The sequence below is a fragment of the Crocodylus siamensis genome, chromosome 2 (genome assembly GCF_052110815.1).
Source record: "Crocodylus siamensis isolate JL-2025a chromosome 2, ASM5211081v1, whole genome shotgun sequence".
Lineage (NCBI taxonomy): Eukaryota > Metazoa > Chordata > Crocodylia > Crocodylidae > Crocodylus > Crocodylus siamensis.
This window is the reverse complement of record NC_143396.1, coordinates 224,965,217-224,992,091: the sequence shown is the minus strand read 5'-3', so window position 1 is coordinate 224,992,091 and position 26,875 is coordinate 224,965,217. Positions and strand designations below refer to the sequence as shown.

General features: G+C 44.1%; 1 protein-coding gene across 2 annotated transcripts in view; it reads right to left on the bottom strand.

Annotated features, from left to right (window-relative positions):
- Nucleotides 1-5,647: 5,647 nt before the first annotated feature.
- SLC39A9 (solute carrier family 39 member 9) overlaps nucleotides 5,648-26,875 on the bottom strand; it is a 41,318-nt gene continuing 20,090 nt past the window's right edge. The window contains exons 5-8 of one of the 2 annotated variants that reach the window (XM_090033225.1): nucleotides 25,638-25,723; nucleotides 22,633-22,767; nucleotides 13,135-13,229; nucleotides 10,067-10,199 (exon numbers count right to left, since the gene is read on the bottom strand). In XM_090033225.1, the coding sequence (XP_089889351.1) occupies nucleotides 13,140-13,229; nucleotides 22,633-22,767; nucleotides 25,638-25,723 (311 nt within the window). In that variant the 3' untranslated portion in view covers nucleotides 10,067-10,199; nucleotides 13,135-13,139. Of the gene's footprint in view, nucleotides 10,200-13,134; nucleotides 13,230-22,632; nucleotides 22,768-25,637; nucleotides 25,724-26,875 lie in introns of both variants that reach the window. The other variant, XM_090033224.1, reaches the window with a different exon arrangement.

The window sequence follows — 26,875 nt, the reverse complement described above, 5'->3', positions numbered from 1 at the left end:
ACAGTGCTTTGATTTACTTAAGACAGCAAATTCCCTTCTGTTTTCTCTCTCCTGTGCTGACTCTGACAGCAACAAAGCCTTTGATTGCAGGACAGGAAGGTGTATGCTTGACATTTATATAGAATAAATGGAGATACAGAAGGCAGGCCTTGTACAACATCCTTTGGCAATGGCCAAACCCCGTAGCAATCTTTCCATAGCCTCCTCCTGTCTTCTGCTTTCCCTATAATACAGCTGCTTTTCCTGTACTACAGCCCAACCTGGCAGCTCAATCTTGATGGTAAAACTGACAATAAACACAAGAAGAAACAGCTTCACTGAACTTCACAGTGCAAGCAGAATCAAACATAAAACAGTATAAAAGATAAAACAACACTAAAATTACACCGTTAAAGATGAAAGGTATAATTAGCAATGAAGGAGGTAGACACATTTGGCTGAAAGGCAGGGGATGCTGCAGGTACAGCACATAACTAAGGCTTTCAGATTCTGAAGTCCTAGACTCTTCTTTGTCCTCATTGTAGCACCCCCTGCCCCTTTGCTAATGTCTCAGTTCTGTAGCTGCTGGTGTTTCAGATTGATTCTCTGCTCCTGCATTTTCCAGATCTATATGCACCTCAGCCAACAGTTGGATTTGTGCTGTATCCACACTGGGCAGACAAGTTCACAGCGCTTGTTGAGCCTTTGAAAGAGCTACTTTCCATCCAAATTGTTGGGTTTTTTTGTGGATCTTGGGTGCAAAAACATGCAGCCATAGGAGCCACTGCTACTGCCCCGCATCACAGTGGGTAATCAAGAAGTCCATCATTGGCTCATGTCTACTGAGAATGCTCTGCCAAGTAAAATACTAATATACACCTGGCCAAAAAAAAGAAAAAAGTAAATTACATGACACTTGGGACACTGACTTAGCTGCAAGTGCCCTACACCAAGAGATTAATTTCTCACCTTCTTGATGCCCCACTTACACTGTAGCCAAGACCCTTGGCAGCAACTGAGGATGGAGTTTCTCCATCATCAGTGAAATCTAGCACTGGCTCATCAGCAATTGAGCCCTCCAGTCTAAAAACCTGGTTTGCTGCCGTGTACGTGGCTGTGGAGGAAGGCACACTGGCAATCCCCACCGACCTTGTTGCTCAGTAGTCCATGCTCACCACAGCACTGCCATATTGGAAGTCTCCGAGAGGGGAGTACGTTTCATTCAAGAACGTTCTCTGTAGATAAGCAAGAGTGTCCAGGAAAGAAGGAAGAGAAATGAAACTTCAGCGGTCTAGAAATGTGCTGTACCATGGTGGTAGCCTAATCCTCTGAAAGTAAGAATATAAACCTTGCAGAAAAGTGAGGGGAGCAATATAATTAAAATCAGTACAAGTCCTTTTCCACAGAACTTGTAACCAGGCTCCTCACCCTTGCAGTTTGAACAGGATGCAGTAGTATTGACTGGGTGAACAACTGGGACCAGATGTTTGTCCTACTAGTGAAACAACAGGATAACACAGAGCTGGCACTGATAGTTCTCAAGAGCAACCTGCAGAGGAGCAGAAGCTGGGCTTGGGCCATTTAAAAAACAAAAAAAAACAAACCAAAAAAAAAATGCAGTGTCTTGTCTTTTAAAGTGATTATCTTTCCTATTCATAGTTTGTTAAATCTTTGCCATTTTTTCCACCCCCCCTACAGAAGGATCTCTAGATCAGGGCTGTCCCAACTGATGGCCTGCAGGCTTTGTGCAGCCTGCCAGGGGTTAGTTTGCAGCCCCGGGCTTCCACCCAACGGCTGGTACCTTAACTATCTGGATGCAGCAGCCACCATAGTCAGAGGATCTGGGCTCCCCCTCTCTCCAGTCCCCACTTCCTGTTCCATCCCAGGGGGTGGGGTAGAGCAGCATGGCACAGCCATATTGTGGGGTGCCAATGCAGTTGTGGCACACTGTGGCACAGTGGGGGAGCCCACAGCCAGGCTGCTGAAGGTGGGCTGGGGTACCTACACCTGTGGTGCAGAGAAGGGGTGGGAGGAGAGCGCTCATACTCAAGAAACAAATGAGGTGCCCCATGGCCCCCTGGCCACTAAGGAGTTGGCCAGCCCTGCTTTAATGACTAGAGAACAAGATTTGTGGCAGCTACAAAGCAACAGCCGATTGAGAGAAAATAGTTGTTCTTTAAATTCTCATTTTGAGGAACACAAATTTAGCATCTACTGAGCAGCTGAAAGAAGAGATTTTCTTGTTTAAGTTTCAATACTCCGCCCCTTCAGTCATGGCTGAGAAACCTCTATGACAAATAAAGGAGGAAATCATCTGCTCTTCTTTGCACATCAAAGACACAAAACAGGAAACAAAATTATATACCTTCCTACCCCTTTGCCTCCTATTTACCAAGGAGGAACTTGTCTACCTTGAAGGCACAGGAGACTGGGAAGGGGGCACATGCCCCCCCCTCCAGCCCAATTGGCCCCAAAGTCAGTACTGCTCAGGACAGGGCAGTTTTTTTGTCATGCAGGTCAGCGGTGTGTTGGGGGGGGGGGGGGGGCGGGGCGGCACTAAGCTGCAGCATGGAAGTATGGGAGTGGATACGGGGCTTTTGGCCCACCCCTGGGCTTGCCCACAAATTGTGCCCCCTGACACTCAGGAGGCACCAGTCACCCCTGCTTGAAGGCTTGATTCCCAAGCACTATCCTGACCTCCAATCTATGGTCCCTAGTTCCAGCTACTACATAGTGATTTTTCTCCTGGACTTTAGCTCAGCAGGTCTCCTTTATGGCAGACCCCTAGGGCAGTGGTTCCCAACCTTTTTAGACTGCAGACTGGCCAGCTGCAGACCTTGGAAGTGACCATGGACTGGCATACTGTGGACTGGCAGCCAATCCTTTTTTATACCAAGTATAAATAAGGATTGGCTGCCAGTCCGCAATACGCCAGTCACTTTCAAACATCCAGTTGGCAGCCAACCCTTTGCAAGCCAGTACCAGGCCACGGCCCAGGGGTTGGGAACCTCCGTCCTAGGGGAAGGATATCTTCCACCTCCTGTTCTCTGCCTCAGCTGATCCTTCCCCACTTATATACACAGATACAATATATAAATATACTTCTCTCAAAGTTGCCATCAACCCAGAATTTTTTTTATATTAATCTACAAACATTTTACACACACACACAAACTTTTTTTACTGATATTTTTTATTGATATATAGTTTTACATAATGTAAGTGTAGCTCTTCTGGCAGGTCCTGCTACCAGGTGTCAATTAAAAAGGTGGGTTCAAATTTAGGGGTTTAATATGATCCAGGGTAACATGGTAAAAAAGCAAGAAAGTTTGGTTGTCAGTAAAAAGTCTTAATTTTTATTTTTAACAGCAAATGGTTCTTGGTTTGGTAACAATGCTTAACTGCAACAATGGTTTTACTCTGTGCTGCTTCCCCGCCCTGCCCCTCCCACCAGGTCCCAACACCAGTACTCCCAACCTCATCCTACACCATGCTCCCCTTCCTAGCCCAACACCTCCAAGCTTTACCCCTGCCAGCCCCACTCCCCTCATCTTGCCATGGACCTCCAGAGCAGCCTACTTGCTATCTAGTGGTATTATAGGCAGCTGATAGCAGCAGCAGCAGCAACATATGGCTCAATGGGGAGGGGTCTAACAAAGCACTGGGAGAACACTCTCTGCAGGGTGCTGTGCTCCCTGTTGGACACTAGGTGGTACTGCTATGCTCCATCTTTCCTTCAACTCTGCACCCAGCTTCTTTTTGACATTGGAGCTTCAAATTGTCTGTAGCTGCTTATAATTTTAATGGCTGGCTGAATTTTAATTAATTTATTGATTATAGACAGGTGTTTTTAGCCTGACTTTTTACTGACAGTCAGTCCATAAATTTACAGACAGTTGGCTATCCTGCTTCTTCTAAAAAGAGAAATCATTGCTAACCTGTGTAAAATTCTACCTCATGCTGCAGATTCACAGGATACCAACTTAGGTTTCCTAAAAAAAAAAAAATCATTCAAAGCTTATTAAAAAAAAATTATACTGCTCATTCCAGCAAGAATTTGAGTATCTCCAACTCAGAGCTGCTCTCCAGCTAGATTCTAGTAACTCCCAATCATAATGGAACAAGCTGGAATAGTTAGTGCAAGATGCAGTCTTGCACATTATTTACAACAGTATCTTTTTTTCTGTCCCCAAATACAGAAGCTCCTGTGGACTCTGCAGCAGCCCGTGCTCACACACTGAAATAATTACCACCTCAGTCATTGGATTCACATACTGTGCAAAATGCATCCTGTATCTAACACCTTCACTTTTTTCTTATGCATTATTATGCACTAGCTTTTTAGTTGTGTTAGCTGTATATTTTAGATGCTTGTGATAGCTTACTTTTAATTATGTAGCTACTGAAGTCTTAGACATACAGCATTTTACCTAGAATGCTGTCCAACGTAGATTACAGTCATCATCCAGACATCTTAGACGATAGAGAAAATGCTGAGACAAGAAGGGTGAAGTATTCTGCTGTTCCGGTGGGATGGATATTTTGCTAAGGTTCACACAGATCAGTAGTAATGTTAACTGTATACAGACACAATAAACAAGCTCATCCCCTTCTCTTTAGGTATATGCATAAAAACAACAGCACAAATTGTTGAGGAAAAATACAGCTGTCTTCTTATGAATGCATATCCCTCCTAGAACAGAGCAGTCACCAGGGGCAGATGCAGGAGTGTGAGAAAGCAGCAGTGCTACAGGGATGGCTTGCACCCCTTCTCCCTGACTGGCCCCAACTCTACCCAAGGTGGACAGACTGCACTACAAGATTAGTAAAAAAAAAATAATTTTAAAGTCCCTCAATTAGGCAACAATTTTCCTTCCCTCCTCTCCCCTCCCCCCCCCCACCCCATACCTTCTCCTCCTCTTCGCTGCTGCTGACCCAGGGGGGAGGGAGCTCCAGAGATGCTCCTGCCCTGCTCCAGCTGGGCTGCACAAGGACCCAGGCTCACCCAGAGACGGCAGCAACAGTGAGTGACTGTGATAGCAGTGAGTTCCCTTCTCCTGCTCCAGAACTAGCAGGGAACACAGGAGGGTGGGGAACTGGGCAGGGGGGAGGAACTTGCTTGCTGTTGCTGTCCCTGGCTGCAGCAGGCAGGAGCAGCTGTGGGGAACTTTCTTAACACTCCACTCCCCCCACCCCCCCCAGTCAGGCAGCCAGAGACAGCAGCAGCAAGTGGAAATGGAGGGAGATGCCACTGAGCCCAGAGTGTAAGGCAGGGGCAATTCTTACCCAATTCAAGGACTTGAAGTCTCTAGTTATAATACCACAGGAGCTGCAAACTGAAAGGAGTGTGCATCTGTACCATTGCACCCTCAGCAGGGCTGAGGAGAGCAGGGAGAGATGGTGATTGAGGACAGTTTTCTTTGACAAACAGCTTTCAAATTATGCCCTTGTTTACACTTAACATACATCTTTGCACCCAAGTCTGGTCTGCCTCTCATCAGCCTGCTCTCCCAGTTTGAACATCAGTGAACAAGCCACACATTCTAAGCATCAACAGGCACCAAAAAATTCTGTAAGTAAAATGCACTTGTCAGCAGCAGCAGCACCCCATCTGAAGCAGCCAGCTCTAAGAAAATCCCATGCAGTAAATAAGAAGCCAACTCAGAAGCACTGCAACTAATAAAAATTTAATATAATAAAATCAAAAAAACAACAACATTTTTAACCATTCACAATTAAAGTGGAAAAAAAATAAAACAACTTAACAAAAAAAAATAAGGCAGCCATTCATGGAATGATTTCACGTGTACAAATGATTTGGAAAGAGACATTAAAATTACAGTTCAGTTCACAGAGTCAAGTAAACAGCTGTGACCAGGTAACATTATTCCCTGGAAAAAGTCAAAACTGCTAGAAGATATAACCAAAGGAAAATAAGAAAATCTGATCTCCTTTTTAGAAGTTCAAGATGGATTTGAAGTCTGAAATTCATTTTAAGGGCTTCCCATTACAAAATACAAAAATCAAACACTTCCTCCTACATCTCCTGTGGCTGTTGAAACAAAGAAGAAAAGATGCAAAAAAACTTCTCTCAGCCTCTTGATGCTATTGAGGGTAGCTGACAACATCAAGTATTGCCAAGAGATTCTGTAAGGCAATCCATCACCAGACTCTGGAGTAGCTCCGAAAAAATACTGTAATTTTCCTGGGTTACCTGGATATTAAGTTTTCAGATATTCTGCAGACTTGTTCTTTGGAACTCAGGTATAGACATTAGGTTCCTTGTGTTTAATACATGACCAATTGACAACATGTGGAGAAACTATCAAAACTTTCTGCTCCTGGTATGACTGCCTTGCCATTTTCATGCCTGTAAATACAAATGAGGTTTCTGGATCTCAGCTGTTACTGCGTACTGGGGAAACAGACCTTTTCGTGTTCCTGTTCCCTGAACAGAATTAGAACATTTAATAAAGTGGCTGAACATACTGGAACCAACAGCGAGCTATACTTGGTTTGATTCCTGCTGTGAATTCATACCTTAGGAACAGACAATGCCGAGATTTCATGGTTGGGGTGAGATCTGCAGAACGAAATGGTGCATGCCAACCAGTCAGTGTTATTCACTGCATCAACTACCACTGCCAACATGACAGTGAAAGGCCATGAAGAGATGGAGACAAAGATGGAGAGTGAGGAAGAAATGATCTGCACCCAAGTCTCCTGAGGAGTGGTATCTGACAAAAGGGGGCCCCTTGTAAGTGTGCGATGCTTCGTTTTATTGTGGCTGGTGGGGAAGAAGGAAGACGATAGTATTAAGGTTGTTTTTTTTAATTCCTATTTAAAAGCAATCCCATGCCCTCCCCCCAAAAAACAAACAAACAAACCAAAGCACTGGGAGTTACAATTAGCACATTTGGTCTCTTGGGAATCAATGAAACTACATTCTGCTACATCATCAAAACTCCTATCAGATGTGGAAATCTCAGCCATATAACTGCAAGCACAGGATTAGAGGCAGCCAAAACAAAGTAGCTACTTCTAAGTAGAAAAAAAGAAGACTTATATTACTTAGTCAGTCAAAGGCCTAGTGAAACTGAACATTACTGGACTTCCTATGCGCTGTTTTGTCAACATTTTAAATTTAGGAGTCCTTCTTAGTCTTGTGCTGCTAAATCTTGGACAATGTTGCTTACTACTCTAGCCTCTCAAAAACTTATTTTGTACAATATTAAGCTGAGCATTATTATTTCTGGCTGCTGTCCCAGAAGCTGGAGACATGAACTCATGAAGGGTCAGTGGAAAGAAGTCCAACAAAACCCCTCAGCAGTGTTAGGAGAAGGATAACATTGTGGTTTAATCTGTCAGAAGCTGGGTTAAATGCTGCACCATCAATATTCAATGGTCCAGTATGGAAAGGTTCTAGCTGAACACTCCAGTCCTGTAGCAAAAGATGCTAAATGGGACCCCTGCCTACAATGGATGCATGGGTTTCTGACCATTATGATGATGTAACACATAATAATGCCTGAAGGCAAGCATGGAGGTTGAAATCACAATGCTAATTCAGCTGTAAGTATTACTGCTGGAAAGACTAGCGGTGAACTGAGTGAGGTTCTATCCCAAAAATTACTATAAAAATGTCATCAGGGAGATTTTCACTCTCTCTCTCAATGACTCCAAATCAAATTTTCTGTTTAAATTATTTTTTCCCCTGGCAGCTGCCCACCATACAAACTTACTCTGAGACCTAAAATTAAATCAAGATCTTTACAGTAGAAATGTAATCAATGTTCTACAAACAATGTTATTATGCCCTCAGTGACATCTATACACCATGGCTACACTTAATGGACTTGCACAGACCTACAAGTTGCATTTATACAGTTGTGTTTGTGCCCAAGAAAATATAATCCAGCTCTATGTCATAGCTGTGTTGTTTTTTTTCAGGACTAACTGAAAAGGCTAGATTTGTATGCGTCACCTGAGAAAATAACTGAAGAGAGAGAAAAAAAGATCTGGTCAGTAAGGCATTGCTATTTTCGCAGTTTCTCTTGTAAAACAGAACTATGCTTTACAGCTCTAGCGTCACATGCCATCACTTAGGCCTAATACATTTAAAATAGGAAAAAAAAATTCCTCCCACAAAACTAATTTTAAAGGTAGGCTACTCATTTTGCATTCAATTTTAAATACATCTTTCTAGAATAAGAAACAACCCAAGAAACAGTAACCATCAGTAAAGTCTGATTCTGGATTACTGCTGTGCTGTTATTAAGCCAACGGGTAGAGTGATCCCTAGTTAATATAACAAATCCTGTTCCAAGAAACATGCTGATATCCACTGCTGAGCCAGGAGATAATGGGGACAATGACAAAGAAGTAAAATCAGAGTGACGCTGGCCTGTATACCATAAGAAACGGATGGCATAACAGAGGCACACATTTTCACCTGGAAACGATAAATGCTCAGAGAAAGTAATTATTTCAAGCTTTGAAGATTTGTTTAAAAGAATTCAAAATAATATATATTAAGAACTGGAAAACATTTGGCCACACTTCTCTTTTAAAAGAGCAGATTCAAATAAGAGATTAAAATAAGCACATCTTAAAGTATTTTTAAGTGTGTGTATTCAAACTGCAAAATTTCAAATGTTCTGTACCTTTTATGCACAGTAGTTACTGAGATGCCCTTTTTTGCATTAGAAAAAAAGAAAGCTGTCTGACAAGCGATGGCATTTCTTGGAAAGGAAGGGATGTCATCTTGCAACTGAAATGGGGCAACAGCATCAGCAGATAGCACAGAGTCCCTGAATTGCATCTCTAAAACCATCAGTAAGTGGTGGTCGTAACACTCTAAGGAAAGTTTCATAGTTAGAAGAGGCATGACTGTAACAGGTTCTTAGGGGAAAATAATTTGTTGTTTGTGAGCATTAAGACTACACAAACTGCTTTCAGCATGCTTTGTCAATATGCAGAGTCAATGTTTAATCCAAAATCTTGTTTGGTTAACCGTAATACTTTTATTTAATGAAAAAAATCCAAACATCACTGGTTTCAGTGGTTCAGCATCTAAAAAAAATGAGCTAGTATAGGTCCTCTCTCTCAATGGTTACTCCCATCCGTTGTCCACTTCCCAGCACACAGAGCAGCTTGATTTCAAGAGACACCAGTACCAGGCGTCCAGTACTGCATATAATTTTGGTTTCTACTCTTCATGGACATGATAAGAAATCTTCTTCCAAAATGCACTTCCCCTTTTGCCTTTAAAGTAATTAACCACTGCATAAACCAAGCAAAACAGAACACTTCTTTGTTTCTTCTGTGTGTGTTCATATAGGGAATATGAATGCAGAATTCATATGCACTTTAACTAGCTGAATTTTCATTTCCAGACTTCTTCCTAAACTTTTTCCAATAACGCTTTTTCCATTTTCCAATCATCAGTATTTGTTAGAATAACAGCACTGCCCAGAAGTTTGAGTACTTCAGCTTTACAGCAGTTTGCAGCACTGATATTACAAGGACCACCAGTTACCGACACATCAGGACCACAAAAAAATAGTAGGGGCGGTTCCCCTATTTTACTGGTAAGATATTAAAAAGGCAGCAATTCGCTGCTTGACTCTCAGCTGCAGAAGCCGAGTTACAGAATACTTTGGTGACTGCAATTTCATGATGCGCCACTAAATTCTTCCCCACTCACCTTTTTTAAAATCCAAATTCCATCTTCCCTGAGAAAGGGCCAGAAGTAAAAATCAAAATAGCAAGCATCTTAAGAAAAGAAAGTTACAGAGAATTTATGTCTGGCTGCCAAAGTATTTTTGCTACACTAAAAGCTTTCCCAGAATCCTCATTTTGGAATCAAGCTTCCCTCTGAACTCCACAGTGTAGGTGGGGTGGACGATGGTGAGAGACAACAATGAAGAGAGCAGCTGACATTTACTGCTCTCACAAGACTGAAGAGGAAAACGATGGACTTTGAACCTTTAGTGCTGGTGCCCAATGGACAAAACTAAAGGAATGAGGCAACCCAGGACTAGGGCTGCCACCTCCAGGCGGCTGAGTCCTTTCCCTCCAGCCGATTCAGGTTTGTGGCTATGGCCCATTCCTCCAACCTCTGGGAGGACATGCACCGTGGCAACATAAAGAAAAGTCCCAGCAGAGAAAAGCATGGCAACTCCGGTGGCATTGACTTCTGAAAGTGCTTCTTTGCTGCTCTGTGGAACAGAAAGAGGAGGGAAAGTATATGAATGTAAATGCAGACAAGGGACTCAGCCAATATAACAGAAGCCACTAACATCCATACCCCTTCTATTAAGTTGCTTTGGAAATTATACGAATTAAGAAAAACCCCACATTTTTGTCCGAAGATATTTAATGATTTATATTTGCAACTAACATCTAACAATATAACAACTGAAAAAGATGAGAAGAACATTTTTCTCCTTTACTTTGTGCATTTGATAACATTGTATAGGTGAGAATTTTAAAGCAAGCAATTATCCCTGCTCGAGTCTTTCACACAGCTACAGGGAGAAAAATATGTATTTTTTAAAAATAGGCAAAACAGATTTTTAAACCATGAAATTTGGTAAGAAGCACATAGGACCAATTACATTTCAAGTTGACCTTTAGCCTTTAAAGGCCTTGTTCTAACCTCAGTAGTTTAAGAAACATTCTTGAAGTGACCAGCAAAACAATAGTTCCAGGTACTGGTTGCTGTACTTCATTTATAGACAAGACAGTGTACACCTTCCAGGGGTTTTATATAATTTGATTACATCAGTGGAATAGATCTTAGAAGTTAAGAACATACTGCTCAAGAATCTACCATCTATTTGTTTTATTTTAGTATACCTCTACATTTATATAGGAGCTTCTGTCAAATTTGAATCATGTACAGCACTGAAATGATCCAGATTTGAAAAGCTTCAAATTGAAGCGGACTTTTGAGCGCTTCAAATGCACGTTTGTCCAGGGCCTTTGAGAACACTCAAACCCCTTAAAACCCAGTTGCTCAGTCTATACTGATCTATTGGATCTACTGATCTGAAATAGGAACAGCACTAAGCATTTGCCAAGATATTCAAGTTTTATACATTTTGAGTTAACCTCTAACAACTGAGCTGCATTTTGATGGGAAAAGATCAGCTTATTTTGTTTGTAGTTCATAACCAATATCTGAAGACATGTATAATAACATAATCAGATTCACACTTTCTGCCTTCTGAGGAATAATGTTAAAACTTCTGTGTTGCAGGTATATATTTGTACATGTAAATCTATATAATGCAAATTGGTTAAAACAAACAAGTCAGGCTTGGCTTAATGAGTCTCCTGCTCAAGTGTTTGTTTGCTTGAGCCAGATCCTTGGGGAAGACTGTCTGGATGCCTACTGTGAAAAACTGTTTGAACTTGCAGCTCTACCAATCAAGAATTTATTTTTATGAAGAAACATGTTTCTGTTTTTTGGATTTAAAAAAACCCAGAAAACAAACAAAAAACTGAGTGTTCAGATGTTCAAACTGGTTTGCATCTAGACTGCTAGAGGCAAGAATCCACACTATGGGGAAGGCACAGCAGATAGCAGTGGATTGGGAGTGAGGATTCCCATGATCCCCTTTCCCCTTTTTAAAGGACCTCAGGGACTGCAGCACCTAAGAGACTCTTAGAGGAAAAGTACTACCAAAATGCGAAGTATTAACAACAGCCTAAGTATGCATATGTGTTGTGCTCAAGTTCAGCAGCAAGACCAACCTGCACTTTGTGTGGAATTCTGCTACTGAACTAAGTCACTCACTGTAAGTATTACTGTACTATCAAGTAATTTTAAAGCCTTGTTTTCACTCAAAAAAGAAACCAACTCCACTCCTAAGCAAAGTCTCCATTTGGGATATCCCATTTTTATTATTCAATATATTTTGTGCTTCCCCTAAAGTTTTGAGGTGTTGCAGAGGCTTGTACTAACACCACAAAGAACTGGGGAAAAGCTAGAAGTTTTGGCATCATTTGAGACCTATATCAACTTCAGAGGAAAAAGGGAGTGGCATCAATGTGAAGCTCTGAGTACAAGGGGATGCATCTCTTGTTTCTGTCTCCTATGCAACTCTTGTTTTTATGGCAGAAGTAATGATTATTCAAAGCAAGGAGGTGGGTCTTGTCATCTCTACTCCAGCAACCATTGACAGTGAGAGCCATTCTGCTGCCGTATCACCCACTGAATCCAATATGAAATGGAGACAGCATTGTAAGGACATGGCTGAGTACCTAGGGTAAGCAGAAGTGGTGACTTCTGGCTGCTGACAATTGCAGCTGCCAGCAGACACTTGCACTCTCCCCTCAGTCTGAAGTCAATGCCTTTGTCAGTTACCCCCATTAGCCCCCCTAGTTACAACACTGAAAGGAAAAGCCCATTAGCTAAGTGTTTACACTAGAACGATGAGCAGAGTAATAGTTAACTTTGACATTTTCATTACATTTTAAAAAACAGTGCATTAAAAATGAACAGAGGTAGACTCCCACATATTTAGCATATCTGTTTGCAGGCTCAGGAGAGCAACAAATCCATATTTGCCTGCTTAGTTGTGCAAATTTAAGAGTAGACAAATAGCTTAAAATAAAGACTTCAATTTTATCAGTCTGTAGCAGAGGCGGGCAGTTATTTCGGATGGAGGTCCGCTTACCCAGTTTTGGCAGGCTGTCAAGGGCCACATGGGCAGCCCCACCCCTTGACAGGAGCTGTGACAGCTGAAATTATGTCTGAGATAAAAGTCTTGCTGAAAGCTCTGTGAAAATTAGACCAAGTGTTTTTCTGTCATTTGTTCAGATATTAAGCTGTATGTTGTTGTTAAGAGCCTAATTAAAGTCAAAGATTAGTGAGGCCTTGCATGTAGTAAGGCCTAGTAAATTTAACAAAAGCCTTGTAAAAGTAGTAGTAAGCCCTGTGGCACAGTAAAAATTAACCTTATTAGAAGAATGCAAGGCTTGTACTGCTATTGGTCAGTCCTAAAAATAATTATAATGGGAGAATCTGGATGGCTGTAAGTTATCAGCATAGCTCAGAAGTTATAAATTGGCTGGCACATCTGGAAATCATTAGAAGGAAGATGCAGCTCTGCAAAAGAAGCTACTGATTTAAGATTAGCTGCTGACCTGGATCAGTGGGCCAGTGGATCTCGAGGACTGAATACCAGGGTCCTTCCCCACTTGGACAGTGCTAAATCGGGGACACCCGACTTCGCTGAGCTCTGTGAGAGAGGAACTTGTCGTACGTCAGGCATAAGAGGGGACTGCTAATAAGTTGCCGACATGGATTGTTATGGTCTGTCATTGTTTGTCTTAACAAAAACACGACTACGCGTAGTAGAATAAGTCAATAAACCTTTCTTACCTTTTACCCCCAACCACACACTCAAACCCGAACCCCCTGCAGGCAGCTGGGACAGGTACCCCACGGTCACCATTTTGGGACCAGTGTCCCAGGGCCAGCACCAGTGGGGCCCAAAGCAGGGCACAGGCTGGCAGGAGTCTGTGGAGCCGGGCTGGGCTGCACCAGCAGGGAGAGGGGGGAGCTGGCCCGGCTCCATAGAGCTCCTGCCACCTAGGACCCCACACTCCTGCCACCGTGCTCTGGGCCCCACCAGCACTGGCCCCAGGACACTGGTGCAGGCCCTTGTGCTCCCACTGGCTCCCTGCCAACTCACACCCAGTGGCCCCCAGCCCTGCAGTACAGGCAGGGGGCAGTGCACAGCCCCAACCTCCTGCTTGCTGACAGGGAAGAAGCTGGTGCTGAGCGCAGGGAAAAGTGGCCCCTTGCCCACCCCATGGCCAGCGCTCCCTGCTGCAGGCAGTCACAGCCCCCCGGGGCTGTCTGGAGCAGGCACTCACAGCCCCATGTGGGCTGCAAGCAGCTGCAGCAATCGGCCATGGCACAAGGGGTTGCTTTTACCCCATGCTCAGCACCAGCTAACAGTCTGAATTTTCAAGAAAGGAAGGACCCAGAAAACTATAGCCCTGTAAGCCTCACCACAGTGTTCAGGAAGATCCTGGAGAGAATCATCAAGTAGCACATCTATGGGGGGCCTGCAGGGGAGATCATGCTCAGGGGCAATCAGCATGGGATCATCAAAGGCAGGTCCTGCCTCACCAACCTAATTGCCTTTTATGACCAAGTAACTAAACCCTTGGATGATGGTGTCGCTGTGGACGTAGTCTTTCTAGACTTTAAGAAGGCCTTTGACACTGTCTCTCACCCCATTCTCATTAATAAATTAAGCGACTGTGGCACTGATGCCTGCACAGTTGGATGGGTAAAAAAAAAAAAATGGCTGAAGGGGGTGCACTCAGACAGTAGTGGTGGACAGGTTGTACTCAACCTGGCGAGATGTGAGCAGTGGGGTACCCCCAGGGCTCGGTCCACAAGCCCGCACTGTTTAACATCTTCATCAGCGACTTGGATGAGGGGTGGAAAGCACAGTCCAAATTTGCTGATGACACTAAAATGTGGGGCGAGGTGGACACACTTGAAGGGGGAGAGAGGGTGCAACTAGATTTAGACAGACTACAAAAAGTGGGCAGATGAGAATAGGATGGGGTTCAACGTAGACAAATGCAGGGTGCTGCACCTTGGGAGAAGGAATCCACAGCATACATGCAGGCTGGGGAGTTCCTCTCTAGAAAGCAGAGGCAGAATGGGATCTTGGAGTCATTACTGACTTGAAGATGAACATGAGCTGCCAACGCCAGACCGTAGCCAGCAAGGCCAGCCATACCTTGTCATGCATCCAAAGATGCATCTCAAGCTGGTCCAGAGAGGTGATACTCCCCATCTGTGTGATTTTGGTCAGGCCACAGTTGGAGTACTGCATCCAGCACTGGGCGCCGCACTTTAAAAAGGATGTGGCCAGCCTGGAGAGGGTTCAGAGGAGAGCCACCCACTTGGTAAGAGGGCAACAGGATGGGCCCTATGGAGGACAGACTGAGGGACCTGAACCTGTTCAGCCTCAGCAAGAGGAGGCTGAGGTGTGTCCTGGTGGCTGCCTACAAACTCATCAGGGGAGATCAACAGCAAATAGGAAGAGCCCTATTCTCCCCAGCACCACCTGGGGTGACGAGGAACAATGGTAATAAGCTGATGGAGCTGATAGGTTAGACATCAAAAGGCAATATTTTACAGTTCGGGTGGCCAAAATCTGGAACCAACTTCCCAGGGAAGTGGTCCTCGTCCCTACCTTGGGCAAATTCAAGAGGAGGTTGGATGATCACCTGTCTGGGGTCTCGTGAACCCAGCATTCATTCCTTCCTGTGGCAGGGGGTCAGGCTAGATGATCTGTTCAGGTCCATCCTGACCGTAGCTACTATAATACTATGAAACTTGTAACCCAGCCCTGCTGCCAGCCTGGGCCCCATGCTGGATCCAGGCTCACCCATCAGGGCTGCACGTACTGGGCGATGTTTACTGCTGCTGCCCACCCAGAGCTCGCACACTGGGCAGCAGAGGTGGTGGTGGCAAACACTGCCCGGTGTGGCAAGTGGGAGGGCCACAGCTGCTGCGGTGATGCACAGCCTTGATGAGCTAGCCCAGAACCACGTGAGGCCCAGGCTGGCTGTGGGGCCAGGTTACAAGGTGGTGCCGAGTGCAGGGGGGAAAAGCAGCCTGTTCCTGTCCCACGGCCGGCACCCCGTGCTGCAGCTGCTCGCAGCCTGCATGGGGCTGCCTGTGCCTGCTCCCAACAGCCCTGCGTGGTATGCAAGTGGCTGCAGCAGGGACCGCTGGCCACAGGGTGGGGAAGAGCTGCTTTTCCCTGCACTGGGAAAGAGCAGGGAAGGAGCCTGGAGAAAAGCTGAGCGGCCCCCTCCTGCTGAGGGGCAGGGCCAAGCAGGCCCTCCTGGTTTGGGAGCCCGCTGGGCTTCCCCTGGGTCCGACTGCCCTTGATTCCTGCCATTTTTGACAGGAACCTAGGGCAGAGAAATATTAATTTTCTACATATTTTAGGGGCTCCATGGGCCAGATAGAATGGCCTCGTGGGCTGTATCTGGCCCGCGGGCCATATTTTGCTCACCCCTGGTCTGTACCGTAGTTTAAAGTGACCTAAAATTACGTATACTGCATAAAATTAAATACATACACAACATATTGACTATATTCTATTCCTGTGTACTACTTGGGATGCCAATTATCTGAAGGACATCATAGATTTCCTAAAAAACCTAGGCTCTACCAACAAGTTTCCAGCAAATACCGGACCCGATGATCTTGCGAGGTCCCTTCCAGACCCTCACAATTTATGAAATACTATGTTAGCAACCATGCACATTACATCTCTATATACTAACATCCCCCATAAGGATGGATTATGAACAGTAAAGAACATTATTTGTGATGATGATACCGCTCCTGTTTCCATTGCACTCTTGCACTTTGTCCTTGAGCAGAGACAGGGACATCCCCCCCACCACTGGGATCCCAGACAGACCCAGGGGAGGCGCGGCCAGGCCCAGGATTAGCTAGGACCTAGTCAGGGAACTTCTGGTGGGACTAGACATGATCAAATCAGCAGGTCCTGACGATCTCCACCCCAGAGTGCTGAGGGAATTGACAGAGGTCATAGCGGGACCCCTGGCACAGCTTTACGACCACTCGTGGTGCTCTGGCAAGGTGCCAGAGGACTGGAAAAGGGCCAATGTGGTCCCCATTTTCAAAAAAGAGCGGAGGGAAGACCCAGGAAACTATAGGCCCGTTTGTCTTACCTCAGTCCTAGGAAAGCTCTTTGGGAAAATTATCCAGGAGCACATCTGCAAGGGACCAGCAGGGGAGATTATGCTTAGGAGCAATCAGCATGGGTTCATTAGAGGCAGGTCCTGTCAGACCAACCTGGTTGCCTTCTACGACCAAGTCACAAAATCCTTGGATGCAGGTGTCACAGTGGATGTGGTCTTTCTGGACTTTAGGAAGGCCTTCGACACCATCTCTCACTTCATCCTCATTAAAAAATTAGGTGACTGTGGTATCAATGCCCACAGTCAGATGGGTCACAAATTGGCTGGAAGGCTACACTCAGAGAGTGGTGGTGGACGGGTCATTTTTGACCTGGAGAGATGTGGGCAGTGGGGTTCCCCATGGCTTGGTCCTCGGGCCCACACTATTCAGTATCTTCATTAGTGACTTGGACGAGGGGGTGAAAAGCACCTCGACACCAAGATGTGGGGAAAAGTGGGCATGCTAGAAGAGAGGGACAGGCTACAACAAGATCTGGACAGGTTACAGAGGTGGGCGGATCAGAATAGGATGGGTTTCAATATGGACAAAGCAAGGTGTTGCACCTGGGGAGAAAGGTTAGGGAACTCCCTTCTTGTCAGCACAGAGGCAGAGAAGGAGTAGTGTTTCCAAGATGATTCCAAGATTAACATGAGCCACCAATGTGGGGACGTGGTCAGGAAGCCTAACCGCACTTTGTCATGCATCCATAGATACATCACGAGCAGGTCCAAGGAGGTGACCCTCCCCCCTCTGCGACACTGGTTAGGCCGCAGTTGGAGAAATGCATCCAATTTTGGGTGCCGCACTTCAGGAGGGATGTGGATAGCATCAAGCTCCAGGAGAGGGCCACTTGCATGATTAGGGAGCAGCAGGGCAGGCCCTACGAGGAGAGGCTACGGGACCTGAACCTGTTCAGCCTCCACAAGAGAAGGCTGAGAGGGATCTGGTGGCTGCCTACAAACTTGCCAAGGGGGACCAGCAAGCAATGGGAGTCCCTGTTCCCCCGAGCACCTCCCGGAGTAACAAGGAATAATGGCCATAAGCTGACTGAGAGTAGATTCAGGCCAGGTATCAGGAGACACTACTTCACTGTCAGGGTGGCTAGGAGCTGGAACCAACTTCCAAGGGAAGTGATGCTTGCCTCTACCCTGGGGTCTTCAAAAGGAGGCTAGACAGCCACCTCGCTGGGGTCATTTGACCCCAGCATCCTTTCCTGCCCATGGCAGGGGGGCAGACTAGATAATCTGCTTAGGTCCTTTATGACCCTACCAAACTATGAAACTATAAGATGCTGGCTATTTTTAGAAGAAATTTCATATTTAAAAGTCCATCTTATATCCAAAGGACAGCAGTAATTCAAAGCAAGCATCAATACAATTACATCAGTGGCAAATTTCCTTTATTATGGGTGTTAGGTCAGATTTTGCTTTCAAATATCCAGCTTCCAGTGGTTGTTTCTTACATTTTCTCCAACTCCCAAGTAAGCCTTTTATTACCTTCTGCTTGCTTATGATGCCCTCTACTAGCTGTTCTACTCTCTGCTTATCTGTCCTTTACACTCATTCCCAATGGAGTGCATCCATTCCAGTAGACTGATGTACTATTTCTGAAGCACATCCACAGACTTTAACATTAAACCGACCTCTGTGCTGAGCTTCTCTGCTGGACGTGTAGAGGAGCACAGCAGTCTCTATTGCTGATCAGCTTCACTATAAATGAGTCCAGGGCTGCAGACACAACAGCGTAGAACAGCTGTTATGGAAGAGCTAAATGGGAGGAAAGTGGCATGGGGATCTGATGAAAGGACTAAGGGAAAAAAACCAAGGGGTGGAAGGGAAGAAGATAGACAGGATCTGCTCATTTCCACCAAAGAAGTAGGTAAAAGGAGACAATGCCCAGATTCCCCTCTAGCTGGGACTTGGGTCACAGTGCACAGTGTCACCCAAAACCTGATACTCACCATTGCTCAAAGCAACTTGACCAAAATGAGATCCATAGACCAAAATTTGGGGAAGGATCTGTAAACAATGGATGATGACTTGCAGCAAAGGACTAAGCTGGAAAGAGGTGCCCAAGACTAGGTGTAGGGTCTTGCTGTATTTTCATATCTACAGTAAAGGTTTAAGAAAGAGAATGATCAGTGCTGTCAGACTTCCAGCTGAGACACAGGACCCCATTGTGCTTGACAATCTTGAGAGTGGCCTGGAGCAGCATCACTCATTGGGAAAATTCTAGTCTGGTTCAAAGGTGGAAGCCTGGTGAACACAACCTGATGTAAAGAGACCCAGTGTGTGCCTGTACCGAGTTGGAGGTGTGACTGCAGCACAAGCTGACATACCTGAGCACTGAGAGGGTCCAGAGGAGAGCCACTTGCATGATCATGGGGCAGCAGTGTAGGCCCTACAAGGAGAGGCTACAGGACCTGAACCTGTTAAGCCTCCACAAGAAGGCTGAGAGGGGATCTGGTGGCCATCTATAAATTTGCCAAGGGGGACCAGCAGGCAATGAGAGTCCCTGTTCCCCCAAGCACTACTGGGAGTAACACGGAACAGCCATAAGTTGACTGAGAGTAGATTCAGGCTAAACATCAGGAGGCACTACTTCACAGTCAAGGTGGCTAGGAGCTGGAACCAGCTCTTACCCTGGGGGTCTTCAAAAAGGAGGCTAGACTATCACCTAGCCAGGGTCATTTGATCCCAGCATTGTTTCCTGACCATGGCAGGGGTCGGACTTGATGATCTGTTCAGGTCCCTTCTGACCCTACCAACTATGAAACTATTTCAATTTAGCAACTTCCTATACTTACAAACAAATGGTACTGCCATGGGCACATTGTACAGGTCTCACACCCTCTTTCCCCCCCAAAATGCCAATACATTATAGAAGACGTTGAAGCCCACTTCCTCCACAACTGCCCTCTCATCCCCCTAGTATACCTCAAGTACATTGATGACATCATCATATGGACACATGAGAAGGAATCTTTAGAGAAATCCCAGCAGGACTTAAACAACTTCCACCCTTCCATCAAACTCTTTAGTACTCCACCCAACATATTAATCTGTTGGACACCACCATAAAATTTTGTAATGGATACATCACCACCACGCTAAAGGAAGCCAACCAACGGCTATAGCTAGCTCCATACGACCAGTGTTCATCCTAGACACCAGAATTCATCTTCTACTGCCAAATGGTACATTACAGCCATACCTGCTCTGATCCCACTGACTGCAAACACAGTAGCTTCGTTGGAAGGGTCCTCATGAAAATCACCTAGTTCAGCTCCCTGCTCAAGGCTGGATTATCCCTAACCAAACCATGCCAGCCAAGTGTCTGTCTAACTTGCTCTTGAAAATGTCCAGGGAGGGAGATTCCACAACTTCTCTTGATGCACATCTTAGGGACCTCGAACAGGGATTTCTACACTTACAATACAAACCTAAAAATCAAAGCTACTCAAGGCAACAGGGCCAGACTCAGACCCCACTCCAACCTGCTACAATACAAACCCTGTGACATGGGCAATATCAAAGAGCCCACCGCACCAAAATTAAATACTAACAAGCATAAGTGCAGATAAATTTTAATAGCCAATTTAAAAATAAAAATACAACTAGCATAAATGACTAAGCAGGACAGATCAAGCAAATTACTACAATTTGTAAAATATGCATCCAGCTAGAGAAATAACAATCATATTAACATTTGAGATAATTTTAAACTAATTCCTAAAGTCTTAAAAACCCTCCGACAGGTGGGCAGCTTATTAGGAAAAAGGATTTCTCACCTAGGTTTCAAATGAAAGTTTTAGAAGAGCCCTTATTCAGCAAGGGCTAATCAGCAAGAACTGTAGTTCAAGGCTGAAGAGTTTGGACTGAGATGAAACCAGATTGTTACACTGTATTGCTTGGCTCAATAGAGGTTCTATGCTTATATTCATATACCTATTTTTATCCCCAATTTAAGTTATATTTTGTTCTAAACCAGACCTAACTGGCATAAAACCACTAAATGTACTCTGCATTTGTATACTAGACCAGCAAGTACTAAGTAATCTCAACCTTTAGCTTAACTCTTTTAACCAGTCTTGCTCACACTTTCTAAAATTATTCTCACCTCTGACATTCTCTTGCCTACTCATTTCCATTGCCTCTTAACTTAGCAACTGCAGTATGACATACCCAAACTTTGGTCAAGCAACTAGCAGCTTCGGGCCTACTACAATCTACAGTTCCCTATATGAAAAAAAAATGAATGGACACCAATCTATCATCAATTCCAGAAAGACACAAAAGCCTGTATTAGGACCCTTTAACCCACTTGGACATTCCATCACTGACCTCAGAGTAGCTGATCTTAAACAACAGAACTTTAAACACCAACTTGAATGTAAAATTGTGGAACAAGAAAGCAGCCACAGACTGGACTATAGATTTATAGATTCATAGATTGTAAGGCTGGAAGGAACCTTGGAAGATCATCAGGTCCAGCTGCCTGCACCAAGGAGGAAAGATAATTGGGGGGCCAGGTGACCCCAGCAAAGTGACTGTCTAGTCCTCTTGAAGATTTCCAGGGTAGGTGATTGTACCACCTCTGGAGAGTGCTTATTTCACAGTCTGGTCACCCTGGCTGCAAGGAGGGTTTGCCTAATGTTGAGCCTGAATCGATCTTCCAGGAGTTTGTGGCCATTACTCCTAGTTTTCCCCTTGTGTGCTCCGGTGAACAGTTGCTCACCGAGTCCTTGATGCACTTCCTTAGTGTATCAGTAAGCTGCTACCAGGTCTCCTCTCAGTCTTCTTTTCCCTTTCATTCATGGTGCTAGCCAGTTCGGTGCTGCCAAGCCTGTAGGTGTGTTGGGGGTTGCTACTCATTTCTCGATGTTGAACTTCATCAGATTCTGATCTGCCCAACTTGCTAGCCTGCTCAGGTTCGCCTGTATCTGTAGCCTATATCATCAAACGTATTCATGCTTCCCCATAACTTGGTGTTATCCACAAACTTGGCCAGTGAACTCTTCGCACCCACATCCAAATCATTAATAAACATGCTGAAAATACTGGACCAAGCACCAACCCCTGTGGCATATCACTGCCCACTTCTCGCCAGGATGACAGAACCATTTACTATGACTCTCTGGGTCCTATCCTGCAGCCAGTTTCTCACCTGACTGTCTCAGAGTTAAGCCCACAATCCTCCAATTTTCTCGCAAGGACATCATGGGATACTAGATCAAAGACCTTTTGGAAGTCAAGGTATACAATCTCTCTCATGTCCATATGGTGAGTTACCTGGTCATAGAAGATGAGGTTGGCAAGACAAGACCTCCCTGCAACAAAGCCATGCTAGAAGAATCTTACCTTCTGCAAGCTTATCGCAGATAAGAATTTAAGGAGTCTATCTCATTACCTGAGCCAGTGTTTTTAAGCCCCCATGTCCCTCAGTGGGTTAACAGCTTTGTTTATCCCCTTTGATCTCTTCAACCCACCTTTACTTCTCTCAGCAGTGCCCTTTCCCCTTAGTATTTAAATGACCAGATTCTTTTTCATCAGGACCCCCTATATCTGCAAGTCCACTCACATTGTCTCACAAAGTAGGCTGTTGTCTGTGAAACTGTGTGCGTTTCTGAGCAAGTTAACCTCTGAAGTGCCACTGTGCTGCACCTTTTGCATTAAATTATGGGAAAGTATTACTTGCTTATTAATAACAAGCAACACATTCCTCTTGATGAAGAGATAGTAGCTAAATGGCAGTAACATCCCTTTAACAGTTATTGGTATGGAAAAATAAACTGGGGTAAAGCACTTTTGAACAACTTGTTAAACAATCCCACACTGGTGTCCATCTCCTCAAAACCTCATCATGGACAGAGCTGAATCACAAACCTTTACCTTGCTTAGCCCCAAGTACGTCACCATGGACAAAACAGGGGCTGCCAATGCAAAGACCAGCAAGTGCTTTCTGATTCGATTCCGTTCCAGTCCAGCATGCATAAGGAAGGAAACCAGGCCAAAAGCTGCTGGTGCCTGTAAGAAAATAAGAGTCAATACAGCTTCTTCCTACCTAGATTCTTGGCAACTTTAAGCAGAACTTTGAAAACAAAGTAGCTGAGGTAACTATTTCTACTAGCTCTACTAAAGTGGAATATTCTCAGCCAGAGCGCTATAGTTAAACGAACTGACCTATGAACCATCCGGCCTTTCTCTGTGTTGTCACATCTCAATAACCATTGTAGCATTATTTCTTTATACCACCACTGTATATGAAGCTATACTCTGGCTGACTAAGTAGCCTATCAGAGTATTAGGGTCTGTATGACAACTGTATTGCAGAATATTGACACATCCGTTTCAATTTGATTGGCTACAATAACTCTTTATTCCAATGTATTCCAATTCTGTAATCACAATTTTCAGGCTACCTGCAAGAAAAAAAGATATGTGTCCTTAGCACCCCCCCAGTCCCTTTAACCAAGATAGAAAAACCTTCAAAATTAAAATGCAGTTCCATCCAATTAAGATTTTGGGGGGGGGGGGGGGGGGGGGGGGGTGGCAAAAAAATGCAGCCTCCATGCTTTTGGCAGGCTCCCTGACAAAAGCAACCCACTTACCAAAAATAAAATGCTGGCCCCCTTTGGGGAGCCAGCAGTCCTTGTAGACACTATGGCCTGGCTGTGCAGCCTGCAGGTGAGGGGGAAGGAGGCTGCCACCACTGCTCCTGGCTGCTGATTAGCTGTGAAGGCTACCTGTCATATGGCCCCACCTCTCAGTGGCAAAGGGCAGCACTGCATGACAGACAGCCCTTGCATCCAAAGGGCTACCATGGTCGGTTGGCTAGAGGGGGTGGCCTGCTGTGCTTCACCTGTGAACATGGCTGCCAGTCCCATTTGCTGCCCATAAAATCATCTGGCAGCCACCTCAAGTTCAGCAGACCCCTAGAAATAAGAGCTGGTGAGGAAAAGTGCTTTAATTAGAGGGACAGAAAACAGGATTTTTTTTTTTTTTTTTTTTTAAGAAGGCAGACAAGGTTCTTTAGGTAAATGTGAAATCTTTTATTAGACCAACTCATCTATGAAAGGTGTTTTATAAATTCCCTTTAAGGATTAGAACAGAGAGATTGCAGAGAGAGTGGTTGTCTCTTGAGAAATGGGCACCCACAGGTAATTTAGTGCACTAAATGCCCTGATGGAAAATATGTAGGTGAAACCAAACAACTGTGCATCAGAATGAATGCACAACAAAAATCTATCCAACACTAAAATACCCAATTACCTGCGGGTGTGCACTTCTCACAAAATAATCACTCTAATCTCTCAGTTCTAATTCTTAAAGGGAATTTACAAAACACCTTCAGTAGATGAGTCCATGAACTTCACTTCATAAATCTACTAGATACAAAAAATCATGAACTAAATATAGACATTGGATTATAACCTGCCTGCCATCCACACATTATAACCTGCCTGCCATCTGACAACCCCAGACCTACATTTTGCATATTGGCTTCTAGTGCATCCAGAACACAAAACAGCAGACTCCCTATGCCTGAAGAATGTTTGTGCCCTAAAGCCTGCAAAGAACAACTTTTCCAACTATTTAGTGGTCTAAGATACCACATTTACCCAAAGAACCTCATCTACCCACGTCCTTAGACCAACATGGCTACAACCAACACCCCTAAAAAGCCCACAACGTTCTCTCAAAAAATTCCTTTTTAGAAATGACCTATTTTTTAAAAACCTTTTCTTTATTCCTTTAAAATTAATATTTTACATTTTCAGCATATTGCCAGTAACCATTTCAACCGAAGAAGTGTTCTTATTTTTAAGAACTCAGAAATCACCATATCCTGAACTAAAATACACTGTGGCCTTTGAGCTTAGCATTTTCAGCTCTGAACATGGTTATAACATGCATTGTTTGTTTACTGCACAAACAAAAAATGCAAGTGCATCAAATTTTATTTCCAAATCCTGTAGGCATGCAAAAGGTAAGAAAAAATACACGGCTAATAATTGTAATATAGTGTCATCACAACAATGGCATATACAACTCAGGTATACAACTGTGCCCTTGAAATCCTTGAAAACAAGATCCAGTAAATATTGTACATGGTACAGACAAGACTGCCCATATATTAAAGAGAAACTGGAAAGCTGTTTTCAGTTATAATATTCATAACTTCCCCAAGTCAGCATTTCAAACAACTTATTTTAGGAACTGCATTCAGTTTTGCTTCAGATGTAACTGGTTTAGCCTCACTTATGTTTTAAAAAACGAAACAAAACAAACAAAATACAAAACAGGATCATTATGAGAACTTCAAAAAGATTTACCCTTCAACCTGTCAAGTTCTCATCACATCTGCATTGTTCCTATAGTAAGAACCATATAGACAGAAATTAACTGTAGCAGGAGAGGAAGCTGTTTTCTACACCTTAACATGCCCTCCAAATCTCTGAAAAGCTGTTGGCATACCCAAGTCAAATCTTTCTCTCTGACCCCCTGCTTCAAATGCCTTGTGAGGCTGCCACGTTTTGGTGGGGTTTTTTTTTTTTGGGTTTTTTTTTAAACTAGTCTGTGCTGTTCTCTTCTTCCCCACTATTTGTAGGCTTTGGTTGGCTGGCATGGCTGCAGGGTTTGGTATCAAATAGCCCAAATCCCTCCTTATTCTTTCCCTGTCCAGACTGACTGGACATGCCTTATATTTCAACACCCAGAACCATCCATCTTTACACAAGCATTCTTCAGTCCCTTAATTTGTATTGCCATCACTCCCCTGCAGGACCACATTCCCAAGAGCCCCAAAACACCAACTCTTACAGGTAGAAGCCTGCCCCTCAACAACTTTAATAAAGGAAAAAAAAAAAAAAAAAGACTTCACACTCAGGACTTACCTTGTGTAACATAATTGCAACAAACACTATTAGCTGGACACTGGTCTGGGAAGTGGAAGCAGCTGCACCCAACGCAACACCGTCAGCTTAATGGATAGAAAGTCAGGAGAGTGCACATGAAATCACCAATTATTTATCCACACAGTTTTACTTTTTTCACTGGCCAATAATACATAACCTTACACTTGTACAAACAATTCCCCTCACTTACGAATGCCTTAATAGTGTCCCATCATATGTCTAACGTGCTTTATTGTTGTTTCCGTGAGCCACTCAGAGTGAAACCCTCAAGTCAATGGGAGATTGAGTACAGACTTCAACAGGGCAAAACTCTAACCCAGAACCAACTGTCTTTGGCACATACAGATGAACTGGAATCATTCTGCAGGGACAGCTTTGGTAACTAGGCTCTCCTATGTTATGAAACAGGCTTCTGATGTAAAAACAGGCTGAGTTTTTTTTTTAATTGACAGAAATGTAGATATTACTGTTGGAATTACGAAGGGTCTACATATAACAAACAATGTTTGAATGGATAAAGAAAAGAAAGGCATAACTGGCAGCTTATAAGAAAATCTCTTTAGATTGCTTTGGCTTAAGATGGCCACAACACAATAACACACGGTTCTAACTGGTTTCATTCATTCACCAACCATTCATATTATGCCACATGACCCTCTGTTTTATACCTAGCACCATTATTGTCTGAGAAAAAAATGCCTTAAAAGTAACTTAGAAAATTTTAACATTGATACTATTCTTCACTTTCCTCCATTTGAAAGCCTGGTTTAATTTAAGGCTATAAATCCAGCTGCACAGGTCTTGAAAACTCTTGGAAACACCCACACACTTACGGAACTTCTAAAAGTTACTAAAGCTGGCTTGTTGAGCACAGATACTGTACTGAAGACAACAAGCTCCCAACCTGCCAGGAATGGATTAAAATGATGCCATCCTATGGGTAAGGGGTCTGTGTGCATCTATCTGCGTGCACCTGCAAGCACACCTGCCTGCATGTCCAGATTTCTAGTGGTAAAGGCCCCGTGATCTGCCCGGTGCTGAAACTAAAACCAGTTACTAGTCAAAGTCTAATTAATAATACCCATCTTGCACATAAGTCAATCCCTTCCCACACTACATGTAAATTTTTTTCCTGTAAAATAAAACCAATAATTTTTTTTTTAACAGATAGTCTTTGAAAGCTCCTCAGAGTTCTGGAAGTGTAAAAGTGATTCATC